At 39.6% G+C, this 23,338-nt stretch overlaps 1 protein-coding gene and 1 pseudogene across 2 annotated transcripts in view; both read right to left on the bottom strand.

Moving 5' to 3' along the window:
• Positions 1-23,338, bottom strand: part of Rsph3 (radial spoke head 3) — a 45,133-nt gene that overhangs the window by 11,928 nt on the left and 9,867 nt on the right. Inside the window, exons 3-8 of one of the 2 annotated variants that reach the window (XM_055616079.1) lie at positions 17,230-17,371; positions 14,487-14,632; positions 13,358-13,561; positions 11,481-11,643; positions 9,459-9,545; positions 8,989-9,107 (exon numbers count right to left, since the gene is read on the bottom strand). In XM_055616079.1, coding sequence (XP_055472054.1) covers positions 8,989-9,107; positions 9,459-9,545; positions 11,481-11,643; positions 13,358-13,561; positions 14,487-14,632; positions 17,230-17,371 — 861 coding nt within the window. Of the gene's footprint in view, positions 1-8,586; positions 9,108-9,458; positions 9,546-11,480; positions 11,644-13,357; positions 13,562-14,486; positions 14,633-17,229; positions 17,372-23,338 lie in introns of those variants that run through there. The other variant, XM_055616078.1, reaches the window with a different exon arrangement.
• LOC129683382 (60S ribosomal protein L34-like) lies at positions 4,317-4,958 on the bottom strand (annotated as a pseudogene).

A 23,338-nucleotide genomic window follows, 5' to 3' on the forward strand; every position in this document is an offset into this window, starting at 1 on the left:
TGTGTGTGTGTGTGTGTGTGTGTGTGTGTGTGTGTGTGTGTGTGTGTAGGCCTTGATGTCCTGTAGATCAGGCTGGCCTCAAATTCACAAAGACCCAGCTGCCTCTGTTTCCCGAGTGCTGGGATTAAAGGCAAGCGCCACCATCATTGTGCTTTATTATGCAGTTTCTAATGTGGCAAGAGAAAATGTTACAAAGAAAAGTTAGTCTTTTATATGCACACATACTATTTTATTGATGCTTTTATTTGTGTGCCTCTGAGTTAGTATCTTTTCACTTCAGCATCAGTATTTCTTGTAGGGTATGGCTACTAGTCACAGCTCTTTTGTGTGCATGTGTGTACATGTGTGCATTGTGTGTACATATGTGTACTGTGTCCATGTGGTGTGTTGGACTGATCAATTTTTTACTATCTGGCAATGTTTTATTTTTGTCCGTTTTGACGTGCAGTTTTACTGTCCTTTAGACAAGAGTTTCTGACTAGCACTATTTATCTCTCTGGATACATCTCTGTCTTCAGTGCCTTTCGACCCCCATGACTGTATGCTGTTCATAATCTGAGGGCACATTCACATGATTTGTCTTGCTCCCTTCACACTGATTTCCTTGGTCTCTTGGAAGTCTACAGCACATCTCCATGTGATGTCCTTATTCTCTGGAGAGCTCACAAGCCTCTTAGATGAGGTACTTTCTGCCATGTATAAATCTTTAGCTATGCATCTTCTAGATTCTTCCTCTGCTAGCTGATATTTCCTGTTCACATCTGGATATGCCTGATAGTCTTGCTCAGGTCTCAGAGATTGTTTATTTTCCTTCACTCATCTTTCTTCCTGTTTCTCAGAGTGGATTTATTTTATCTGGCATAATTTCAGCTTCAGGGATTCTTTATTTGTAGATCAAACTGTGCTATGAAAGTCCTGAAGAAAGGATTTGATTTCAGTATCTGATTTTTGAATACCAGAATTCCCACTTGGTTTTTCTTGGTTCTGACTTCTATTTTTTTTTTTTTTTAAGATTTCATTTTTATTTTCTATGTTTTGCTTTTATTCATGTCTGTATACCACATGTGTGACTGGTGTCTAAAGAGGTCAGAAGGTGGCATCAGATCCCCTGGGACTGGTATTACAGATTACTGCAAGCCACCAAGTGGATAGCTGGGTACTAAACTGTGGTCCTCTGCAGAGCAGGCAGTACTTTTAACCTTTGAGCCACCTCTCCAGCCTCATTGCTTCTGCCATTTCATTGATTTTGTTATTTAATGAGATCACACTCTCATACTTTAGCTCTCTAGACATTGTTTCCTTCAGCTCTTTGAACATGTAGATGACTCAAGCATCTTTTCTGGTAAGCTGAAAATTTGGCCTTCCTCACAAAGCTTTGGCAGATAAAACTTTGCTCTTCTAAAGGATATATTTTCTTATTTTTGCATGTTTGCTAAATGTTTTGTTTTGGGGCACTAAGTACTAGACATTTTGAGTAAGTATAACATAGTATTTTGGGAGACAGATTCTTGTCCCACCTGTACTTTGAGTTTTTGTTGTGGTTTTTATTTTACTCTTTATAATAACCTTCCTGCAAAAATGCTTTCCAATTCTCTGATGTGTGGCCACTGCAGTCTGTTCAGTTAAGTTAGTGGATCAGCAATTAGAATACATATTAAAAATACTCCTTTCAAAAACCATTCTCATGTGTGTGTGGGGAGTTCATGCCACTGTGCATGAGGGAGGTCAGAAGACCACATGCAAGAGTTAGTACTCTCCTCCTACTATGTGGGACTTGGGGAACTAAACTCAGGTCACATGCTTGGTGCAAGTGGCTTTACCCACCAAGCTATCTGGCTAAGCCCTAGAGACTTAGGTGTATCGCTAACCCTTCCACTATTTGCTGAGGCTCCGTATGGGTCGGGGTATATGTCAATTCCTACCTGTATCAGTCCTCAAGGTCAATCAGGGATGAGCACTCCATGCTCCTACTCCCGCTGTTGTCTCCATCTTAGGTAAATGTCATGTTACACTCGTTCTAGATTTAAATTATTTAACAGCAATGCCCTGGTGTTAGGACCTTTGTCAATGAGCAAACTCTGAGTCAGATCAAATAAAGTCAGGCCCTAAAGATGGGCTTTTCAGGAAGCTGACCCAAAGTCAAATAGTGACAAGTGTCTTTGGAATGTGCTTTGAGAGACACTGAGCCTATTTTACTCCCACCAGTGGCTGCTAGGCTACTTGTTAGTTGTTATGGCCCAAGTCTGCTAGTCTCCATGGCCATGGGGCTGAAACAAGACTGAGAGAGGAGCGCCATCGAGTTTGTTCTTAGAGCTGCTGTCCCCAATACATGCAGGGCCACTGCTCCAAGTCTTTAACTAAAGTCAGACTGATTCAGGGAATTCTTGCCTGCCTGTCCCCATTGCTTTTGTGGAGTAGCAGATTTTGAGAAGTCCTTATCCCACCATTCGAGATGGTGGTTATGGGTTCCCCTCCATATATGGTAATTCCTGTCCTATGCTGTAATATAAGGGTATATTTAGGAGCAGCTGAGGAATGTTTTGTGATAATCACACACACACACACACAGTTACACTTTAGGATATATCTTCCTATGCAGTTTCTTTTGTGACTACTAGCTTTATGGTATGCTCATAGCAAGCACTCTCCCCTTGTATGTCACTTCTAAGTTGCTATGGAGTTAGTAACCGAGAGTCAAATGTTACTTGCTATAGTGCCATGAGGGTGCACAGCACTGTGTGTGGGCTTTGTGGTGTTGTACTTCCTCAGATGATTTTGACCTCCTTCCTATAGTGTGGACAAGTGGTTCTCAACCTTCCCAATGCTACAACCCTTTAACACAGTTTCTCATGCTGTGGTGACCCCCAACCCTAAAATTATTTTCACTGTGACTTCATAACTGTCTATTTGCTACTTTATGAATCATAAAGTAAACATCTGTGTTTTCTGATGGTCTTTGGTGACCCTTTGAAAGGGTCATGACCTACAGGTTGAGAAGCATGTTTTAGACAATGTGTTTGTCTATATCGGAGATAGGAGGATGTGCATTGCTGCTAAGTTGGGGGAGTGAGACTCTTAGAGTACTCCTTAGTGAGTAAGATTACAGCTACAACAGCATTTGGGCTCCAGAGGCTCATGAGAGGAACCTGAATAACTACAAGTTTCACAGTTGTAGTTACAGGGTAAAAGGTGAGAGGTTGTAAAGCTATGGTGTGGGAGAAAAAACTGAGAGAACACTTCAGGAAAAAGTAAATTTACAAGGGTGTATAGCATGATGATTGATATAATAAAAACCCTGGTCTCCTACGCCATAATCATGCCTCTATGATTACAACTAGAGACAGAAATGGGGAGGCCTTAAACATGTTTATATTTAGTATACATGCATATGTGTGTGCATGCTCATGTCACAGAACCTCTGTAGAGGTCAGAAGACAACTTGCACGAGTCATCTTTCTCCCTCTACTGTGTAGGTCCCAGAGTCTGAACTCAAGAGTGTCAGGCTTGATGGTAGTTGCCTTTACCCGGACCTTGGGATAGCTTTTAATTTGGTATAAAAGAACTCCTAATGACAAATATCAAGAGTAAATAATTGACTAAACATTTACCACTGCGTGGGCCAGGGGAGACAGAACTAAATAGGAAAGAACTGTTTTCTAGCTCATGAAATAAAAAAAAAAACTCCCTCATTTTTAGAGAAAATAAATAAAGATTAGAGCTGGTGAGGTAACTTAGTATGTGAAGGTGCTTGCCACTAAGTCTGACAACCCATTTTTGATCCCTAGTACCCAAAAAGTAAAAGAAGAGAAATGACCCCTAAATCTGTTCTCTAACCTCCACATGGGTGCCCATGGCATGCCCTACACATATGGTAATTCGGAGAGAGTAGCTGACTTGAATGAGCATCTGTTAGAGATCCAGAATGGGATGAAGAATGAAGTTAGTGAGTACAGTAAGTATGGACTACAATAATCATTTTAAGAGTGAGTCTGATACCCCAACAAAGCTGGCAGATGATATTACAGCAAGGTATGTATTCAATGCGAGACTGGATATCTAAGGACTGCAAAGAAATTCAAAACAATTTCTCTACAAGTTATTAAATCAGCATATAAAACAATGGAGCTTATTACAGTACTTTCAAATATTTATGTCATTATACACTTTGTTTTTCAAGATAGGGTTTCTCTGTGTAGCCTTGGCTATCCTAGAACTCAGTATGCAGACCAGGCTGACCTCGAACTCAGAGTGATCTGCCTGCCTCTGCATCCTGAGTGCTGGGATTAAAGGTGTGTGCCACCACTGTCTGGCTTAAACACTGTTCTTATTCATCCCCTTCCTATATTCTCCTCTTCTTGTCCCTCCATTGCTGGTCTCCTCCTCCCTTCAAATAGTGTCTGTCCTCTTCTGCTTTTACTGCTCACACACTCCATCACTCTTTCCTCCTTTGCCTCCCTTAAAGTCACTTCCTCACCTCTTGGTTCCTTCTCTCTCTCTCATTCCTTTTCTCTTTCTCTCTCTCTTACACATCCACACACACAGGCAGATACAAACATAGATGTCCACACACATTTTTTTTTTATGACCAGGCCTTGACTTTTATTACTTAAAAAAGCTGCATATTTATTTTGCTTTCTGACTCTGTGCTTGTGCCTTTAACACTTTCACAATAATGTTCAATAAGGAAAGCCTGCTTGATCCTGTCACACACACACGGCACACATGGAACCACCACAGGCCCTGCTGACGTGCTTAGACAATCTCATAAGGACTTTAGGCCTCATAGCACAAACCCCTCAAAGTCTGCCTGGGCCCATACCCCATACAGATTTAGGTGCTTTCCCAACTTTCTTGGTATACAGGTAAACAATCCTGTTGCCAGAGGTTCGAGACAGCCTAGTTTTGTTAGAGGCTGCATTGTCGGAGAGCCTAGGACTGTATGTCAAGTGCTGGACCATCCTGCAGCATACCCAGAAGTGGAAGCTGCACACACAAATTTAAAGCTAAAGTCTGCATGTGAGAGAAAAAACCTGGCAGCTGTCTTTCTAAGTCTGTCTTACTTTGCTTAACAGAATAATATCAACCAGCTGCATCCCTTTTCCTACCGGTGTGATGATTTCACTTCTCTCTATGGCTGAATGATGTGGTACAAGTACACAATGAAATTTTATCTGTGCCAAGCTTTTTTTTGGCCATTAAATTACTTTTGAAGTTGAGCTCAAGTTAATGTTGACATAGGGCTTTACTGACCCCTAGTGGGAAATATGAATATTAATATAATCTAAATTGTTAGAAGACTATAATTAACACACATTAAAATGCTTATTTTCTAAACACCATGTATCAGTATATTGACAAATATTTGTTTTGAAGTCTACTTTTAAAAATGTGTTAAAATGGTCAGGTTCTGGTTAGATTTAGGCAGTACAGTTAAATAACTGGTGTTGGTTATTGGTTCCATCAGTGGGAAATGAAGCCCAAACATAGGCTCTACAGAGTGCCTTGAGATTAGATGTGTTGAGGAAAATGGCTATGTAGGTAGAGAATACATATAAAACAAGTAAGGGAGAGCATATGAAACTTTCTATAGTAGGAAGAACATGTGAAATCAAGTTAGATAAAAATGGCTGATGGGGTTATTGTTTTACTAATATAAGAAAATGAAACTTGCTGGGGTAGAAGAAATAGGTATCATGACATTTGATGTAGTATAAAAAAGTATCCCTTCCTCACTGTGACCCTTCATTGTGATTTTAAAAGGAAGTATATGCTTTAAGTGTTCTCCTTCCATATGATTTTAAAATTTTATGAAAAACCAATAAATGAGTCTTTTCCAATTTTACAAAGGAAAGCTTTGAGAAAGGAAAAGTCCTCCTCTGAGGTGAGGCTTAGCTCTTGCAGGTACAGAGTGTAGACCAGAATGTCTGGCTTGAGCCAATTTACATGAGTTTACATAAGTTCTTGCAGGGACTCTCAGGCCATGTTAGTCTCCCTCACATAGCTTAAACTTAATGATGTCGAGTGTAGAGGAAAATGACATTGGGGCTTTTCTCTATTTAGTTACGTGGGAACTAATGCCAAGACTCCAATCTCCGTATGGTGACCACACATTTATCACGTACCCTCTGTCATCTCGGTGCTAGCTGAGATAGGAGGAAGAATGGGTTCACGAAAGGAGCGTCAGTAAATGTTGGTAAGGTCAATGGAGTTGAAGGTGTCTACTACTCCACCCACTTGTGCAGCTGCTTATGGTTATGGCGAGTCCAAGATTGCTGTCTTCTTTCTATAGCACCCCACCTGTGCCTGAGGTAACGCTTCAGGAACTTGACAAAAACACCAATTGTTCACTTAAACTTGTTTCCAGACAATATAAAACTGGTCTCTTTTTCTCTCAGATACAATACCTTGACCTCTCTCTTACTTGGTTTCTCTCTAGGATGGAACAGGATGGTGACAAGGCTAAGCCTGTCTCAATGGGGAGTCTCTGGATTTACACATATTTCAATAAATTATGAAATTATACAGTATACATTGTATGTCTAGCAAAACATCTGCAAAGGCACATGGCTGAGGAAGTCATAAGCCCTAGCAGGGATTGACTACTGTTGATTAGTTAAATCTGCACAGCGTTACACTGTCTTCTAAGTACCTTTGTTTATACCCACAGACAAGACAAAGGGTACTCCAATCTTTATCAGAGAAGCCTCTCACAGTGAATAAAGAACCTCATGGCTGTTCAAGGTGCTGAGAATAACTGATGGTTGAGAGCTCAGTCCTAAACAAGATAATTTTTACCACCCTAAAGTCTCAGACACACTACAGAAAAAAAGGGGCAGACCTACTGAAAAAGCTTGAGACAGACAAGAGCTGTGAAACGCCATCTTCTGGATATAACACAGCTACAGTAATCTTGAACTCAAAACAGCTGCGACTATCTGTACTGAGGCTGTGCAAGACTGGCTCTGCCAACAGTCATGAAGCATGATCATGGGACCCCCTATTGGCTACCTTTAGACTCTGGAAGATGGCATCATTTCTTTAGTTGTACCCATCAGGCTCCAACTGACAGTTCCAAACCCATGGCCATACTCTGTGACCTTTATCCCTGGGTCACAAAACAAAACAGACATGGATTTAGGAAAGGGTTTTATAGAGAGGAGGAGAGGGTTGACAGGTGGGAGGGAGATAAAAGAGAGTGAGTCATACAGATATTTCATATAAGTATGAAATTGTCATAGAACAAATTGCTGTAAAATGTTGAATAGGCTAGATTTTATAAAGATAGTAACAGTTGCAGGAAGCAATTAGCTTCAAATTAATTTTAAATAAGTTGTAGATATTTTAAAATCAGTAATAAATTTTAAATGATAAAAGTTTTATATTTACAATTAAGTTTATTTAAATATTTAAATATTCAAAATTACTGAAGAGTAATCTATTCAGGGCTGTTTACCCTAAGGGCTGTACCTCCTGCTTGGTATTTGACACACAGCAGGTACCTGTTCATGTCTGCTGTGACTAAACAAAAGGAAGGTGGAGATATAAGCATCATCACATGACTCAGGAAGTTTCCATGAGGTTAAACAGTATTATATAATACCTGGGGAACTGGGTACAATCATTTTTTATTTATAATCACATACACATTCTTGCACTGGTCTTAAGAAGTTACAATGGATATGCAAATAAGTTATGCCATTTCATGACTGCCAATTCTATCTCCTTGGGCCTTATAAGGCTAGACTGAATGTCTGCCTGACAACTCACACTTCAGTTATTGCCCGTAGTCATAAGACTGAGATGCTCACCTGTACTTTTAACTACTGCAGGGAATGGTCTGAATGAGCTCAGCAGAGTCAAGAATGACTCCCCTGTACACCACAGCCAACTACAATACCCTACAGCTTGCTACATTTTAAAGAGACAAGCAAGTTACATAAACTAGTATGGGAAAAAAAGGCATACTATTTGGTAAAGGATAAAATATATATTTATTTATTAGTTACAAAGTAACTAATAATAAAATATACATATTTATTAGTTACAAAGTAAAAGCTTGTATTTTCTAAAGATGGAAGCATGCATGAGCCTAAACAGCCTATAAAAGGCCTGGCACTTCCAGCCAGTTGACAACAGAGGCTGTGTGTGTGACCCAGCCTCTGTGCAGAGGGAGGGGACTGCTTTTGTTTTTATTGTTGTTGCCTGAAAATTTTCTAGGAGTGAAATAAGAAAAAGAGAGATGCAAGAATGTAACCAGTCCAGAGCAGTAAGCAAACCTTTGTTAGATAGTGATGGTGGAGCAAGTGCCTGTTCAATTTTATACAAACAAGGGCTCAGTGTTTGCTCCTTATAGGGAGGGGGCACTTTGGTCAGGAACAGACTTAGGTAATCCTTACCGAGTGGGCGGGCTAGTGTCCAACAGAGAAGACAAGCTTAATGGCTGACAGCACTATTCAGTGAACATGAGATATGAGTCTTACCAAAAAGAAATTGATCCACAAAATGAGAAGGATTAAGAAAAGATACACTTAAAAGTTATAAATGACAGTAAAGGAAAATGTGATTATATAAGATTCTTATTAGTATTATAATATGGCCTTTGAATATTCTGTTAAATCAATGAAAAAATATCATTTTAATAGTTTTATTTTTATCATAATTGATTTGTTCAGCCAATTAGAAAAAAAGATTTGGTGTCAAATATCACATAATTTCTACTGTGTGGGTCATACACACCAGTACCTGATTGCATTACTCCTGACCAGATACTGAGTGGCTCCTTGGGGGCCCATTATCCTTCTGGTGTGACAGCTTCTCCCCTACAGACTGCCTCTTTTCTGCTTGGTCACTCAGCCAGGAAGGAGGCCCTTCTTCCGTAGGCTTCCTTTCTTTCCTATCATCTTGGGATGATATTGTCTGTGAGGAGTCTCTGTCTAGAGGTGGCTTCTGGGTAGGGGGTGTGGCTGGCTCCGGTAATTCTGAACTCACCAAGGGATTTGGCATCCTCTCAGGATCTCTAAACAAATCATCCCGCCTCAGAGAGGGCTGCATGTTTCCCTTATGCTCGTAAGTATTTAGCCTTCTTTCAACCACTTCACGGATCAACACTGAAAAGTTCAGAGGTCATAGTGAGTTCCCATACTTTTCTTGCAGATACACAGAAACATCACCTAGCTTCTCCCCTTCCCGTTAGCCTTTGTAAGCTTAGCATATGTAACACTGTCAGTTAATGCTTTCAACAATTATGTCCCTTAACTCTGAAGAGAATGCCAATTACAAAGCAACAAGAGAAGATGTTATATAATGATAGGACAGCCAGGACAAGAGGGTAAAAACTGCACCCTTATTAACACAGCTGATATCCTCAAAGTTTAAGACTCATCACTAACAGCAGCGTTTCCTCTCTCATTCTTCCCCACTGAGAATCGTAGATATGGCTTTTATAGAGAATAACTTACTGTCAAGCACAGTTCTTCCCATCATGCTGTATTCCATGGATTTTTCAACTTCATTCATTAGCCATGGAAGGAATCCTACCTCAATATCTGCAATAAAGAATTCATTAAGTTATTTCTTCACATCACTATAGACAGAATGTGCTTTTCCCAATGTAACACTGCTCAGGAGCACTGTGTCCTCAACATAAAACATTAAATGGACTCATACAGCTTTTGCCACCATCTATATATGTGCTGCTCAACTTCCACTCTACTGCAGCAGAAGCAGTATTTTATAAATGATGAGGTTTTCCAGATCAAAACAGAGCTGGGCCCAGCAATCTGAGATCAGTCAAGGAGGGAGGGCAGAGAGAAGATGCCACTCTGGGAAAACTCCACTGAAGTGGGAAGCAAACCTGGGGATGAGCACTGCTGGGAAAAGAACACCTCCCTTGAGGCCAGAGCCAAGTGGAAGTTGATCAGCTGAAAAGGTATCTGAGAAGGGACCATCTAGAACACATTGCTGATGCAGCTGAGACGAAGTACTTCTGTTAGTAAAGACTTTACTCCAACTTCAGTGGAACATCTACTGTGCAAACACTTTAATAAGCTGCCCATAAAAATCTATATTCAGAGTTTCAAGATGGTTTAGTGGCAGGCATTACATAGTTATTTAATAGGGTGGTAATGGAAAATATTGTATTTCCTATTACATATGACATATCTCAGGCAAGATTTTCATTTTCAGGTTTTATACCATTATAACAGAAAACAAAAATTATTGTTCTCTGTGGCACTAGTAAGAAGTCTATTATTATGGTTTGTATCTTAACTATTTCCCCAAAGCTTATGTACTGAATGCTTGGTTCCCAGCTGGTGGTATGTTGGGAGGTGGGGCCTAGTTGAGGAAGTACATCACTGGGGAGTATGTCCTCTTGAAGGGTATATTGGGGGACTGTCCCTTTTTTAAATTTTTTTAAAGATTTATTTATTATTTATACTGCCTGCATGTACACCTGTACGCCAGAAGAGGGCATCAGATCCCATTATAGATGGTTGTGAGCCACCATGTGGTTGCTGGGAATTGAACTCAGGACCTCTGGAAGAACAGCCAGTGCTCTTAACCTCTGAGCCATCTCTTCAGGCCAGGGGCCTGTCTCTTTTGTTTACTGTAACAGCTTTGATTTCCCGGTTATTCCCCACATAGGCCCAGAAACAATGCAGTTAAATGACTACATATGATTATATATTGAAATTTCTGAAACCCTGGGCTAACATCAATCTTGCACTCTTTGAAGCTGATTACCCCAGGTATTTTGTCTCAGTGATAGCTGACTGACACACCTAGCTAGAGTACAAGTGGGATGGTCAAAGAATTGTGGATTAAAGGTGTATGTCAGCACTGCCTGGAATATTCCAGATCCTTAAATTAATTTACCCTTATACCTCTGCAGCTTTAGAACCACACCTAATGCCAAACTATGTGTTGGCATTAGAGAAACAGAACTGACAGAATGAATCCATGCATATAAGATTTTATGTAATTTATGATTCAATTTCTAAAATTCACCATTTCAAATATGAGGAAATTGGTGGTCATAAAGCTAATGAAATTGGGACAATTCATGTTTTTGACATTAAGTCTTTCTCTTACATAATCCTGCTTCTTAATAAAGAGATTCTAAGCAACATCTTTAAATATTTAAGATTTCTTTTGATATCTAATAATGGTACATATTTAGAAGGCATGATGTTTATTATAAACAATACTTAAACAACTATACCTGCCTTTTTGTTTCAGAAATATAAAAATTCTAACTCAAAATAAAAATGGTCATGAGAAAGAGCATGGTGCATACCTGCATACCTGCATTTCTAACACCCCGGAGGAAGAAGAGTAGGAGGAGGCAGAAAGATCATGAGTTTGAGGCTGTCCTGGACTACAAAAAAAAGTTAGGACAGTGATTATACACATGAAATGAATTTGAATAGTAAGAATATTCCCACTGTAACAGAGCAAATCTAACAAAAGTTCCCACACACCTCTTTCAATTGGATCATAAAAGTAGCCACTGTTCCTGAGACTGTCAAAGACAGACGGAAGAAGGTCAGACAGGTACTGCTGTGCAAACGCTCGAGCTGAGATCTTCTGTGACGCCTCATTGTGCTTATGTACAATTTCCCACTGCTGCTTCTTACGGCGTTCCTGTCAAGAAAAAGATGTCATTGCATAAGTATGTGGAAGAGTCTGCAGAAGCAAAAACTTGTCGAGAAAGTGTCTGTCAAGGGCTCACTATGATGCAATATACTTGAGCAATTAGTGGGCACTGAGTTTACAAAGAAATAAAGGAGCCTAAAGGAAAACTCATCTCCTTACCCATTTTCAAGTAAAATTTTTCTATGCTTACAAATAGGATACTACATGAATGCTATCAAAAAGAAAATGGCAGCTGGTACACACCTTTAATCCTTGTACTTGGGAGACTGAGGCAGGAGAATGATGGGTTAAATGCTATCCTGGGTTACACAGGGAGACCTTGTCTAAAACAACCATGATAGATAATGATCTGTATTTTTATTAGTAACATTATAAAGTAGTACTAATACAAAATTTATACTCTTATGTATCTTCCATCAAAGAACATGGCCAGTAATTTGAACTTGTTTTAGTATCTCTTCAAATTAATAAAGCTGAGATGGTTTTGGAGATCATGAAAGCTTGTGTGTGTGTGTGTGTTTGACCTTTAGGTCACATCTATAAAGCTAATGAGTGCTTTTCTATGTGCCCACATTTTCATGTTTTCAAGGTTTAAAAACAAAATGGATCTAGATGACTTAGATTCTAGGTTTTTTTCCATGATGTACTTCCTGACAGCAAAAACATATCTTTATAAAAATTTTATTATTTCAAGAGCTTTGCACATAGTGTCTATTTTATATATGTAAGCAAATATTGCGCATTTCTCACTAGGAGCTGTGTTTTCTTCATATAAACAGTTATTAATTTTGGAAGAAAATCCAGTTGATTACATATTGAGTAGAAGTTTCTCACAAATGTACTTTTCTTCAAAATAATTTGGGCTTGTTGGGAAATCATTCTTGTTGGTTTAAGTATTCTGATACTACTTTTTGTTTATTCAATGTATAAGAAAGAGTGACAGCCACTGTCAGTACCTGAAAGACCCTTAAATATGATTAAATGTAGTTTTTCTAGCTTAGGCTATTGACACATTTTATTAAAACAAATTACAAAACTTTTATTATTGAAGAGTCATGAAACATAACTTGGAAACAAGGGTGTGGCCACCAAGAAACAGGGATCTTTGCTAGTTATCTCCATTAGGTCCTATATTTCTTACCGCTTTCCTTATCTTTCTGCTATGGGATGATGGCAAACCAAGGTATATCTTTCTCTAGCACTTCTTCCAAATGCTTGATATCTAAAAGCACCATCCAGTGGGACACATGTAATTTAGGAACCTGCATTTCACTGGGAGCTTTTAGAAGCCAACCCAGATATATTAACAGAAGGTGGAATTTACAAAATATAAGTCAACCATAAGAGATTTATAACCCACAGGAGACCTGAGAAGCAAATATTGTAGGTCTGTATCTCAGGAACATTTATCACTATGCTACGTTCTTCATATAAATAACTATTATTTATTTATACTATAAATAGTAAATATTTATATAATATAATTTTATATATCATTTAAAAAGATCACTAGCTTCATAATATGCTATATGTAAATTTGAATGTAACATAATAAGAAGCCAAAAGACTAAGAAACTGTTTTGGATATCATACATAGATTATGGATCCAGCATACATAAGGCCCTGGGTTCAATCCCAAAGAAATAAGAGAGGAGGTAAAAGTCCAAGACAGACAGACAGACAGCCAGACAGACAGCTCCACCTTTTCCTCTCGGTGCCTCCTCTCCTGCTCTTCCAGTCGCTGCACTTCAGCCAGCTCAACATTCCTTATCTCTTCATATGCGAACTGATAGGCCCTCAGGTTGGCCAGCTCCTCCTCTTCCATCACTTCTAAAAGGGCCTGTTCAATTGTTTTCCCCACAAGAACTTCTAACATTGGTTTGACTTCAAGGTTAAAGTCAAAGAGCTTAAACACAGAAGAAAGCAAACAAAATTTTAATCATAAATCAAATGTAAAATAACAATATAAAGGGGAGTGACAAGAGAAGATTGCTGTGTTGTCTGTCAGACACTGTACTGCCACTGCATGGTTTTTAACTCCCAAAGCAACCCTGTGAGGCACACAGAAGAATATTTTGATTATAGGAAATATCTATTGGGTTAAAATAATCAAAGAAATCTGTTTATCAATATGAGCTCTAACAGTCAATGATTTTAAGATAGAATTCTGAAAGTTAAGTGTCCCTGTCTTTCATATTCTTTTTTCTGCTAAACACTGACTATTCTTAAAAATGACAGATGAACTAAGGACCAAGAATAGTGTACTTCTGAAGCAATTCAAGTTTAATAGAGTCAAAACTTTCTAGGTAGAGCTTGAAAATTTATTTTGTTTCCCAATTTCAATGAGTTTTTCAAATTCTTTTATTCTCAATTCTCTATGTCATTATTTATATAGTCATTGATTTTAATTCCATAAACTGGCATATTTATGCATTCTACATGAAGCTGTCACTCAGGGTTTTTTAAAACATAAAGTCCCTTCATAAAAGTTATGTACTCCATATGTGACTTGTGGAGTACCTGAGAGTGGAATTTCTTACATAAAGCGTAGTTGTCTTCCTTATTTGGTATAAATCTTGGGTACATTTACATAAACATGTAAGCAAAATGTGTAAACAAAAATGGTAATGATTTTACTTTTTACTCAAAAAGTAGGAACAATCAAAATAGTGTGCTTAAAAATATTTCTTGGTACTACAAGATAAAACTACTGGAAAGAATCCAAAAAGTGAATCTGATTGTTAAATGGCTCTTGCCTCTATGAAGCTCTACCTGAGCCTACCTTTACGTCATTTTTGAAGGCAGAGAGAAGCCAAAAGGATGTACTGTACCTCTCCTTCTAGTATTTGAGTGGCTACATCTTTGCCGGTTTTGGCAGGAATGAAGAGGGGTGTTGGTGGTCTGTCCAGAAATGCATCTGTCTGACACTCCATGTCGACTTCAACTATGCGGTCAGCAATTTCTTCAAGATATAATTCTAGAAAGAAGATTATGTGCAGCAGGTTTACAATCACAGTCTATTTTAGGCACACACATTTGTGAAATGTCAGCTCACCTCAAGCAGAATTAAGTTACCAGGCATGGTGGCACATACCTGAATCTCAACACTTAGGAGGCTGAGGCAGGAAGATCTCACCTCTAATGCCAACCCAGGATCAACAGTGAGTGTGAGTTCAACTCAAATATCAAGCCAACAAAATACCCCCTAAACCAAAACAATATCAAATTAAATGGATTAGAAACTGAATCTTAGACTAAAAGTGCACAAATATGGGGCTCAATTTACAGACCTAAGAGTCATACATATAAAAATTGACAATCAGCTGAGAACATTTACTAAATGGCTGAAAGCCACTGGACTTTTCATTGCAAAATGGAACTAAGGGAGAACACCAGACCATAAGTGTGTCTGAGATACAAAGTTAACAGCACCTCTAAGAGGCTACATATTTAGTAGATACAGGATTTACTACAGTAAGTGTGTTGGGAAATTTTAAGAATCACCCACCAAACCACCTTGCTCTTTGGCTTTCTCCCTATGCATAGTTTAGAATAAGACACTTGCAAACAATGTTGCATTAGTAATTTGATGAGGCAGGGCAATGTGGCATCATGTTAAGAACTTGAACACTGTTGTCAAATACTGAACACAGAATCCAGCCAAGACATAGCTCCTTGCCTTCAGTCAGGATCAAAGTTACTGGTCATATAGAATCTTTTTAACACAAGAGAGTAACAGGTAAAGGGCCAGAGGCAACAGTAAATTAAAAAGTAGTGTCTGTATCATTTAATATTCAGATGGTAAGAAGCTCTGCTTCAGATCAAGACACACAGACACACACACACACACAGACATACAATTAGCAAAACCTCTCATGTTTTGAGCTTACAATTTTGTGTTGGCCACATTCATAGTTTTTTGATACCTCTAAGGCCAACACTAGGCCTTAGTTGTTAGAATCATAAGGATGGCTAATCACTGACACTCATTCTAGGCTTGGCTTAAGAGCAGAAGGAAACAGTGGAGTTTACTCTTTTTGCTTTCACTTCAGAAATAACCTTGGTGAATCTGCTCATGACCTTCACTGGATAGAAGGAGATTCTCAAGTCACACCAGTCTGAAAAAAAAAACCACCAAGTATTGTCAGATTATCAAGATTCTGTCAACACAAAATGCCTTGTCCAGCATAGCTTGGTCCTGGAAACCTGACTGGGTCAGTAAGGGAATGATGACAGGACAGACACACAGACACATGTACTGAAAGGCTGGGTTCAGATGGGCTATACCCATTCTGAGGAAGTGGCACCTGCAATCACAGCAACCTAGAAACTCAGCACACGTATTATGTACAGCATAGGGTGGGGGTGGGAAGTGGTTAGTTAGTCTCTGTAGGCAAGTAGTCTCAGGCTGTAAACATCTGGGAGGAGACAGCTACAGTTGCTAGTTTTTGCACATACTGGTCAATCACTTGTAAACACATACTTGCACACTGTCAACACTTACACTCCGAGCAGAAGACTTTTCCAGTTTCCTGTGGGTCTGAAACATTAGTCCTTGACATGGTTGTACCCATGTCAACCTTCACTCAGGGCTCCCTCTGCTGTTTATACATTCAGTCAGGGCCTCCTCAGCTCCCCATAAGGAAAGACTACAGCTAAGCAGAGTGAGACAAGCAGGAAACCCTGGAACCTGCTTTAGAAGCACCTATGTGCAAAGTCATGGAGAGCAGAGGAGAAAGGCCAGTGCGAAAGGCAGGTGACTAAATACAAGTGGGTTCACTCTGAAAGACAAGTAAAATGTCCAAACAGAGCTGCAATGCCCTCCTGTCAGTCTTGATGAAAAGTAACTCATGTTGGGTTGTGAGTAATTATCCTACTTTGAAATTGTGCTGGCTAATTTTTATGTCAACCTGACATAAGCTGGAGTCATTTGAGAGTAGCAAACCTCAATTGAGAAAATGCCTCCATTAGACTGAGCTGTGGGCAAGCCTATTGAGCATTTTTTAAATTAGTGATCGATGGCAGAGGGTCCAGCCCATTGGGGGTGGGACCACCTCTGGGCTGGTGGCCCTGGGTTCTCTAAGAAAGCAGCCTGTGCAAGCCATAGGGAACAAGCCCGGAAGCAGCACCCCTCCCTGGCTTCCACACCAAGCTCCTCCAGATTCCAACCTTGTTTGAGTTCCTAGCCTGACTCCCTTCAGCGTTGAGCATACAATGTGGAAGTGTGAGCCAAATAAACCCTTTTCTCAACAAGTTGCTTTTGGTCATGGCGTTTTAGCACAGCAGTAGTCATCCTGGCTGAGACAGACATATAATACATGAAAGGGCTAAGAGAGAATTAGTAGTCAGTTAAACTCTTTTATCAAATCCTAATCCCTACTTTAGCACTTCCAACATTATAATAATACATGCTCTATATATTTATTTGTTTATTCAACAGACTTCCCTACCACGTAATGGGGAGGAATTAACAAACACGGGATACAGAAAGAAGATAAAGGATATAAAATATAAGTTCCAACTGAACAACACGAACAGTTGGTGAGCCCTAATGCCAGAGGCATGGTCATGTACCTGTCTGCACATCCACATGCTTTCTGCCCTCCACTGGCTCAGGTGTCCGTGGTCTGAGCTGCTCTTGGGCTCGTTTTCTGGCAAGAGCCCTCCTCCTGGCCTGCTGCTGTCGATGAAGCTCTAGAGGATCAGGCTGTCCAGGCTGAGAAGGATAGACAAAACTTAGAAATATCAGACAAAATCAGTTTTCAAAGCTGAATGCCATTGACAAAGCCATTCCTGGCTCACACCAAAGCTTGTGTCAGTTAATAGCTCCTGAGGATTGCCGGTGTGTTGAAGGTACCCTGCTGGTTGAGGTTGCAGTTCTTGCCTGGACCAGACAGCCATTATGAGCACTTGGCACTAAAGGCAGAACTTCCTCCCCTCCGCAGGGTCCTCTGCTCTCTGCCTGAGTTCATCTGGAGAGTGTTTAAATGAAGACTCCCCTAACCACACTTGATACATGACCTCTGACACAGCTTCCAGCTAGTTCTCTCTTCACCTATATCTTAATTAGGTACTGAGTTTCTATTCTTAGGATAGGAGCGTGCTGTGTAATGCAAATCAAGCATCCTTGAAGTGCCTAGTTCTAACCAATTATGCACACCTATTCTTGGAGCCATCCACCCACTCCCCTAGGGGTATACAGTCTTTGTTCTCTGGAATTAAAGTCGAACTAGCATTAGCTGTTCTGAAGTATGTGATCCTACGGTTCTTACCAGCCATTCCAGACATGCTTCTCATCTCCTGCCCCTACTGACTTCCTGGGCTGATGGGAAACAGCCCCCCAGGGCAGGAGGAGAACCACACTGGTATGATGATTGATCGAATGACTATGGTGTGATGAGGGCCATTTGCTAGAATGTGGTCAGCTGATGCAAAGCTATCAGCATCACAGTGGGACACATGGGTATAGAGTCTTAGCTAATCGCTTGTTTTTTCCTCAAACACTTTTACCATCAGTTTTTCTGGTTCTGAGAGACCAAAGAACTAAAAATTAGATTTTTGGGGTATTGGTTTAAAGTTTAAAGCACAGGCCTGAACAAAGGCCAGCCAGGTGGAGACATGTCCAGCCACCTGGGGACAGGAACTAGCTTTACTGCATTCTTTTCCTGCCCACTAGATACTAGGAAACCAACCCAGATGGCCAGGCCAAAACTGTTTATGGTTTTGATGCCTAAAGTAAACAACCATTTCAAAAGTCAATTTCCCTTACCCAATCATGTAATGCCAAGGCATGTAACTCCCTGCTTGCAGTTGTTTCCTTTAAAGACCTTGTTCCCCTAGACTGCCGGGCTGCACTCCTCTTCCCAGGGAGGTTGCTGTGACCCAGGCTAGAGCTTGTAATAAAAAGATCCTCATGTGTTTTGCAATGGACTCAACTCTGGTGGTCTTTTGGGGTCTCGTGATCTGGGTATAACAGTTCCTGGTAAAACTGATATTTATTCTGTTACAGTAAACTTTAGTGGATAGTTGAGAAACTGAAAACCACCAGGAGTATTTTCTTTTTAAGTCTGAATTCAATAGAATAGATGTCTCTTAAATTTTTTATGAGTTCAATTCAAAGAAAAACCATCCTGAGTCCAAAAAAAGCTTCTTCAAGTACACAAAATAAGTTGATTAGAGGGCTGAAAACACTATTTGTTTTAACTCAAGACAATTATGAAAGGAAAAGAGAAATCAAATAGTATTTTGCATAAGATTTTTCAATGTTTAAAATCTGACCTGTAAACAAATTTTAAATTTGTGTGAGACTGTATACTTATGTATGTACATGTTCATGTCTGTGAGTGTGAGCATGTAGTATGTGTACCACAGGACATGTATGGAAGCCAGAGGACAACGCAGGGTGTCATCCTCAGAAAGGACACCACCACCTTTGAGACAGGGCTTCTCACTGGCCTAGAGTTCACCCATCAGGCTAGACCGGTAGCCAGCAGGCCCTGGGGCATCTGCTGTCTCCACCTTCCCAGTGTGTGGATTTCAAGTGTGCTCCAATAGGTCCAACATCTCCTCACCCCCTGCCTTAAATGCTGAGTCATCTCTCCAGACCCAAGATTTTCCATTTTCTTTTTTTTTAAAAAACATGTTTTCAAAGTATTCCTTAATGCTTACCTGGATTTCACTAGAATCTTTTGTAAACTCCCACTTTCATTAACAATTATATTAATTAGCTTTCCTCTTTCTTATGGTTAGTTTGGTTAGGGTTTGTCAATTTTGTCTGTCTTTGCAAAAACTTTTGGTTCAACTGAGTCTATGAACTATTGGTTTTTGTTTCTACTTTACTAACTTCTGACCTGGTCTTTATTATTTCTTTTCACTTTTAGGTTTGGCTTGTTCTTGTTCTTCTTAGTCTTTGAGGCACAGTAGGTCACTTATTTGAGATCTTTGTTGCTGCTGTTTTGAGACAAGCATTTCACTGTCACTCAGGCTGTCATGAACTCCCTATATATCCCAAAGCTGAACTTGAACCCTTGGTGATGACTGTGCCTAAGCCCCTAAAGTGCTGGGGCTGCACACATGTCTTTGTGATCTGCAGCTCTTGAGCTAATTTACTATAAACGCCCTCTTACAACTACCTCTCTGATTTCTACAGTGCCCATTGTGTCATTTAAGAGTGTTTTGTCAAGAGTATCAGTCAAGATTTGTCATTTCTGTGGGTTTTTTTTCTTTTACTCCATTATGATCTGATAAGGAATAAAAAAATTATTTTGATTTTTTTAATCTCTTTATGATTTAAAAACGTTCAATTTAATGAATGCATGAATAATTCAAGACACATAATAAGATCAGATAGCATTGAAATTAGGAGAGTTAAATTACAGCTCTAAGAATGTGTTCTAACAACTAGTTATATCATTGAAAAGTACATCTCTTTTTTGTATTTATTAATAAGACTTTCTTTGTGACCTAGAATGTAGTCCATTTTAGAAAAAATTCCAGGGGTTGCTGAGGGAGTGTGTGCATTCCATTTTTTGGATGAAATTATTCTGTGGACATTAGGTCCATTTGATCTATGGTAAATTTTAACCCTGAAGCTGGTTAATTTTTAGTTTGCATGACCTGTCTAAAGTGGGGCCTGGAGGTCACCCACTATTATTGTAGCAGGACCCACTGGGTCTTCTATGCTCATTAATGTTTGTTTTACAAGACATTTGGCATATATGTATGTCCATATTTATCTATGTATCTTGGTGGACTGCTTGCTTTATGAATGCACCGTGGACTTGTTCTTTCTTCTGACAGTTTTACACCCGCTTTACTCCACGCCTGTGCCAGCTTACTTTGGTTTTCCACTTAAACTGACTTCCATCCTTTGGTTTTAGCCTGTGACCAGTGAGCTGTTTCTTGGAAGTAACAGATAGTCAAAACTTTTTTTTTTTTTTAAATCCAGCTCTTTGTTGGCGAGTTGAATCAATTTACATATAAGATTACTGAGAGTTTTTTCCTAACTCTTGTGATTTTATTGGTTGTTTGTGGGTTTTAGGTTTTTAATCGATTAGTATTAGGGGTTTTCTTGTTTATGGTATTGGACATGAAGGATTCCATCCTAGCTCTCCTTCGTGGGATTTCTTTTTTGTGTTCTGATGATTGAGACTGTCCTCCTCCACTGAGTACAGTACTCTTTAAGCATCTTCTGAAGTGCTGGATTTCCCTCAAATGTCCTGGTTCCATCATCAATCTTAGAAGACAGATTTCCTGGAGACACCAACTTTGGCTGGCAGTTATTTCTTTCAGGGCTTAAAATATATCATCCATGTTTCCTGACCTTTAGGGTGGCCCATGAGAGATCTGATATTTTCTGATGTGTCTACTTCTGTAAGTGAGTTGTTTTCCTTTTAGAGTTTTTAATACTATTTCTCTGCTTTGTATTTTTGATACCTTGAGTTAGATTATATATCTGTGTATCTCTCTCATGTGTCTCACAACCACCCATATTCTGCTCCACCCTTGATACCTCTGGTCATCTACATGCATGTACATACACAAAATTAAACAAATAATAAATCTTTATGTAAGAATTAATGTTTGCATATTATATCTTTTTCTGTCCTTCTACTTTTGACATAGTTACAATTAAAGGGATTTTCTTACACACAAATTAATTGGATTACGTTTATAGTCTCTGCCAACTTCTAACTTTTAACTGCTTCATTCAGACCATTTATGTTTAACAAAATCACAGGTAATATCATATCATGTGATAGGGGATATGCAGCCATTTTTTCTGTTTGTCCACTGTTTTAAATTTATCTTCTTTTTCCTGCATTTCTATGGGCATACTGAGTGCTTATAATTTCATGTTGACTTGGCATCTATTTTGTTTTTCAGAGCTAGGAGTCAGATCCAGGACCTAACACATGTTCACAAAGTACTCTGTTACTGAGATGCACACCCCCTCTGGCATCTACTTTTAATATGTCTAACATCCAGGACTCAGATACTTTTAGCTGTTTTCACAACTATATCCCATCCAAATGGCTCCACCCAGTGACCATTGGTATAAAAGGCATAGCTCCACCTAGCCAGCCAGGGCCCCTGCCTTCCTGCTGCTTCCTTTCTAAGAGAGATTCAACTGTTTGCTCTGAATATAGAGGGATCACCTCTCAATTATAGCATGATCACCAAGAACAAATGCCTTGAGCTATTGCTGGACATTGGCCAATTAAAGCTTCCTATGGAAAACCTGCTAGCGTAACACCAGTGATTTTTCAGGCAGCATCCCATTTCTTTCTAGCTTCTTTCAAAACAATTTAGTTTTTGCAAGTTAGATTTTGATGTGGCTTGGTGTGCATTTGATTTCTCCTATAGTGTCCCAAATCTTGTGAATCTTAAGTCTACTGCCAAGTTTGTGGGGTTTTCAAACATTATTTATTCAAATACTTTCTGCTCCACATGGTGTATTTTCTTCTGAGTAGTGCCGTTACCGATGCACTGTCTGTCTGATGAGTTTTTTATTTTGGTTATTTTAGTTTTTAGTTCTGTAGTTTCCATTTGGTTCTTTTTTTTTTTATTTCCTATTTCTCTGCCGAGTTGCTTATTTGTTTGCACAGAGTATTTATACTTTTTCACTTCTGGTTAACATGCTTTTGACTTAAGTCTTACAATTCCTACGTAAGGTATCACGTATTGCCATTTTGATTGCTTTACTTCCTAAGAGACGACCCTGGTCTGGATGGTGCGTAACTTTCTCCTGCTGGGTGGTGCCTGCGTGGCGGTGTAGTGCTGCTGAGGCTGCCATCTGGATATGGGGGGGGGGGAGCTGCATGCTCCCACAGCACGGAATGCTACCACATTGTTTCTCCTTGTTCTTATTAGAATAAACACTTAGCCCCCCACTGGTTTTGTTACTAGCACTCAGAAAAAAGTAGGGCATCAACCTGTGTCATCCCCTACTACTTACCTCACTGTGGCTGTGTGGGGGTGGACAGTGCCTCAACAGAGGGAGCAGGAGATGGGTTTGCACTCTTTTGCTGTGTGTGTGGATTTGCACTGTCTTTCCCTATATGTGGGGTGGGAATGCTGCCTACTCATCAGCCTGGTCTCACTGGCACTGTGAGGAGAGGCAGGGCAGCTTTTCCTCTAGTGTCTGGCTGAAGTAGAGGTCTGCAAGGCTGCCCTTTCCCCTTGGGTTATGTCTGTGGGTGACATTGGCTTCTCCAGCATCCTGAGCATGGTAGAGGAGAGCCAGGGAGGAAACACAGAATACATGGCTGAGTTGCTTTTCACCTTTTCTCAAAGTCCCTGGCTAGCCTGCAGCCATCCATCCTTGAGTCCTCAGGGTTTCTGAGGAGAGTCTTAGTTTAGTCCTAAGGAGGAGGAACAGGATGTTTTAGGGCAGATTTTTTATAGTAAGATGCTGATTATTTGACTAAAGATGTTTAAAAAAGGATTACTTACTTTTCTACTTTTGTATTAGGTATATTGTGCTCACTATATAGCTAAAGCAATGTAATATATCTATATCCCATATGTGGGCTCTTCCTGAGCTGGCTGTACCAAAACTGTCTAGAGAAGCTTGTTTAAAAAAACGACAGACAGATAACGAAAGAGAAAGAGAGAGAGAGAGAAAGAAAAAAGAAAGAAAGAAAGAAAGAAAGAAAGAAAGAAAGAAAGAAAGAAAGAAAGA

Source organism: Psammomys obesus, unplaced genomic scaffold (assembly GCF_907164565.1).
Source record: "Psammomys obesus unplaced genomic scaffold, mPsaObe1.curated_primary_1811, whole genome shotgun sequence".
Lineage (NCBI taxonomy): Eukaryota > Metazoa > Chordata > Mammalia > Rodentia > Muridae > Psammomys > Psammomys obesus.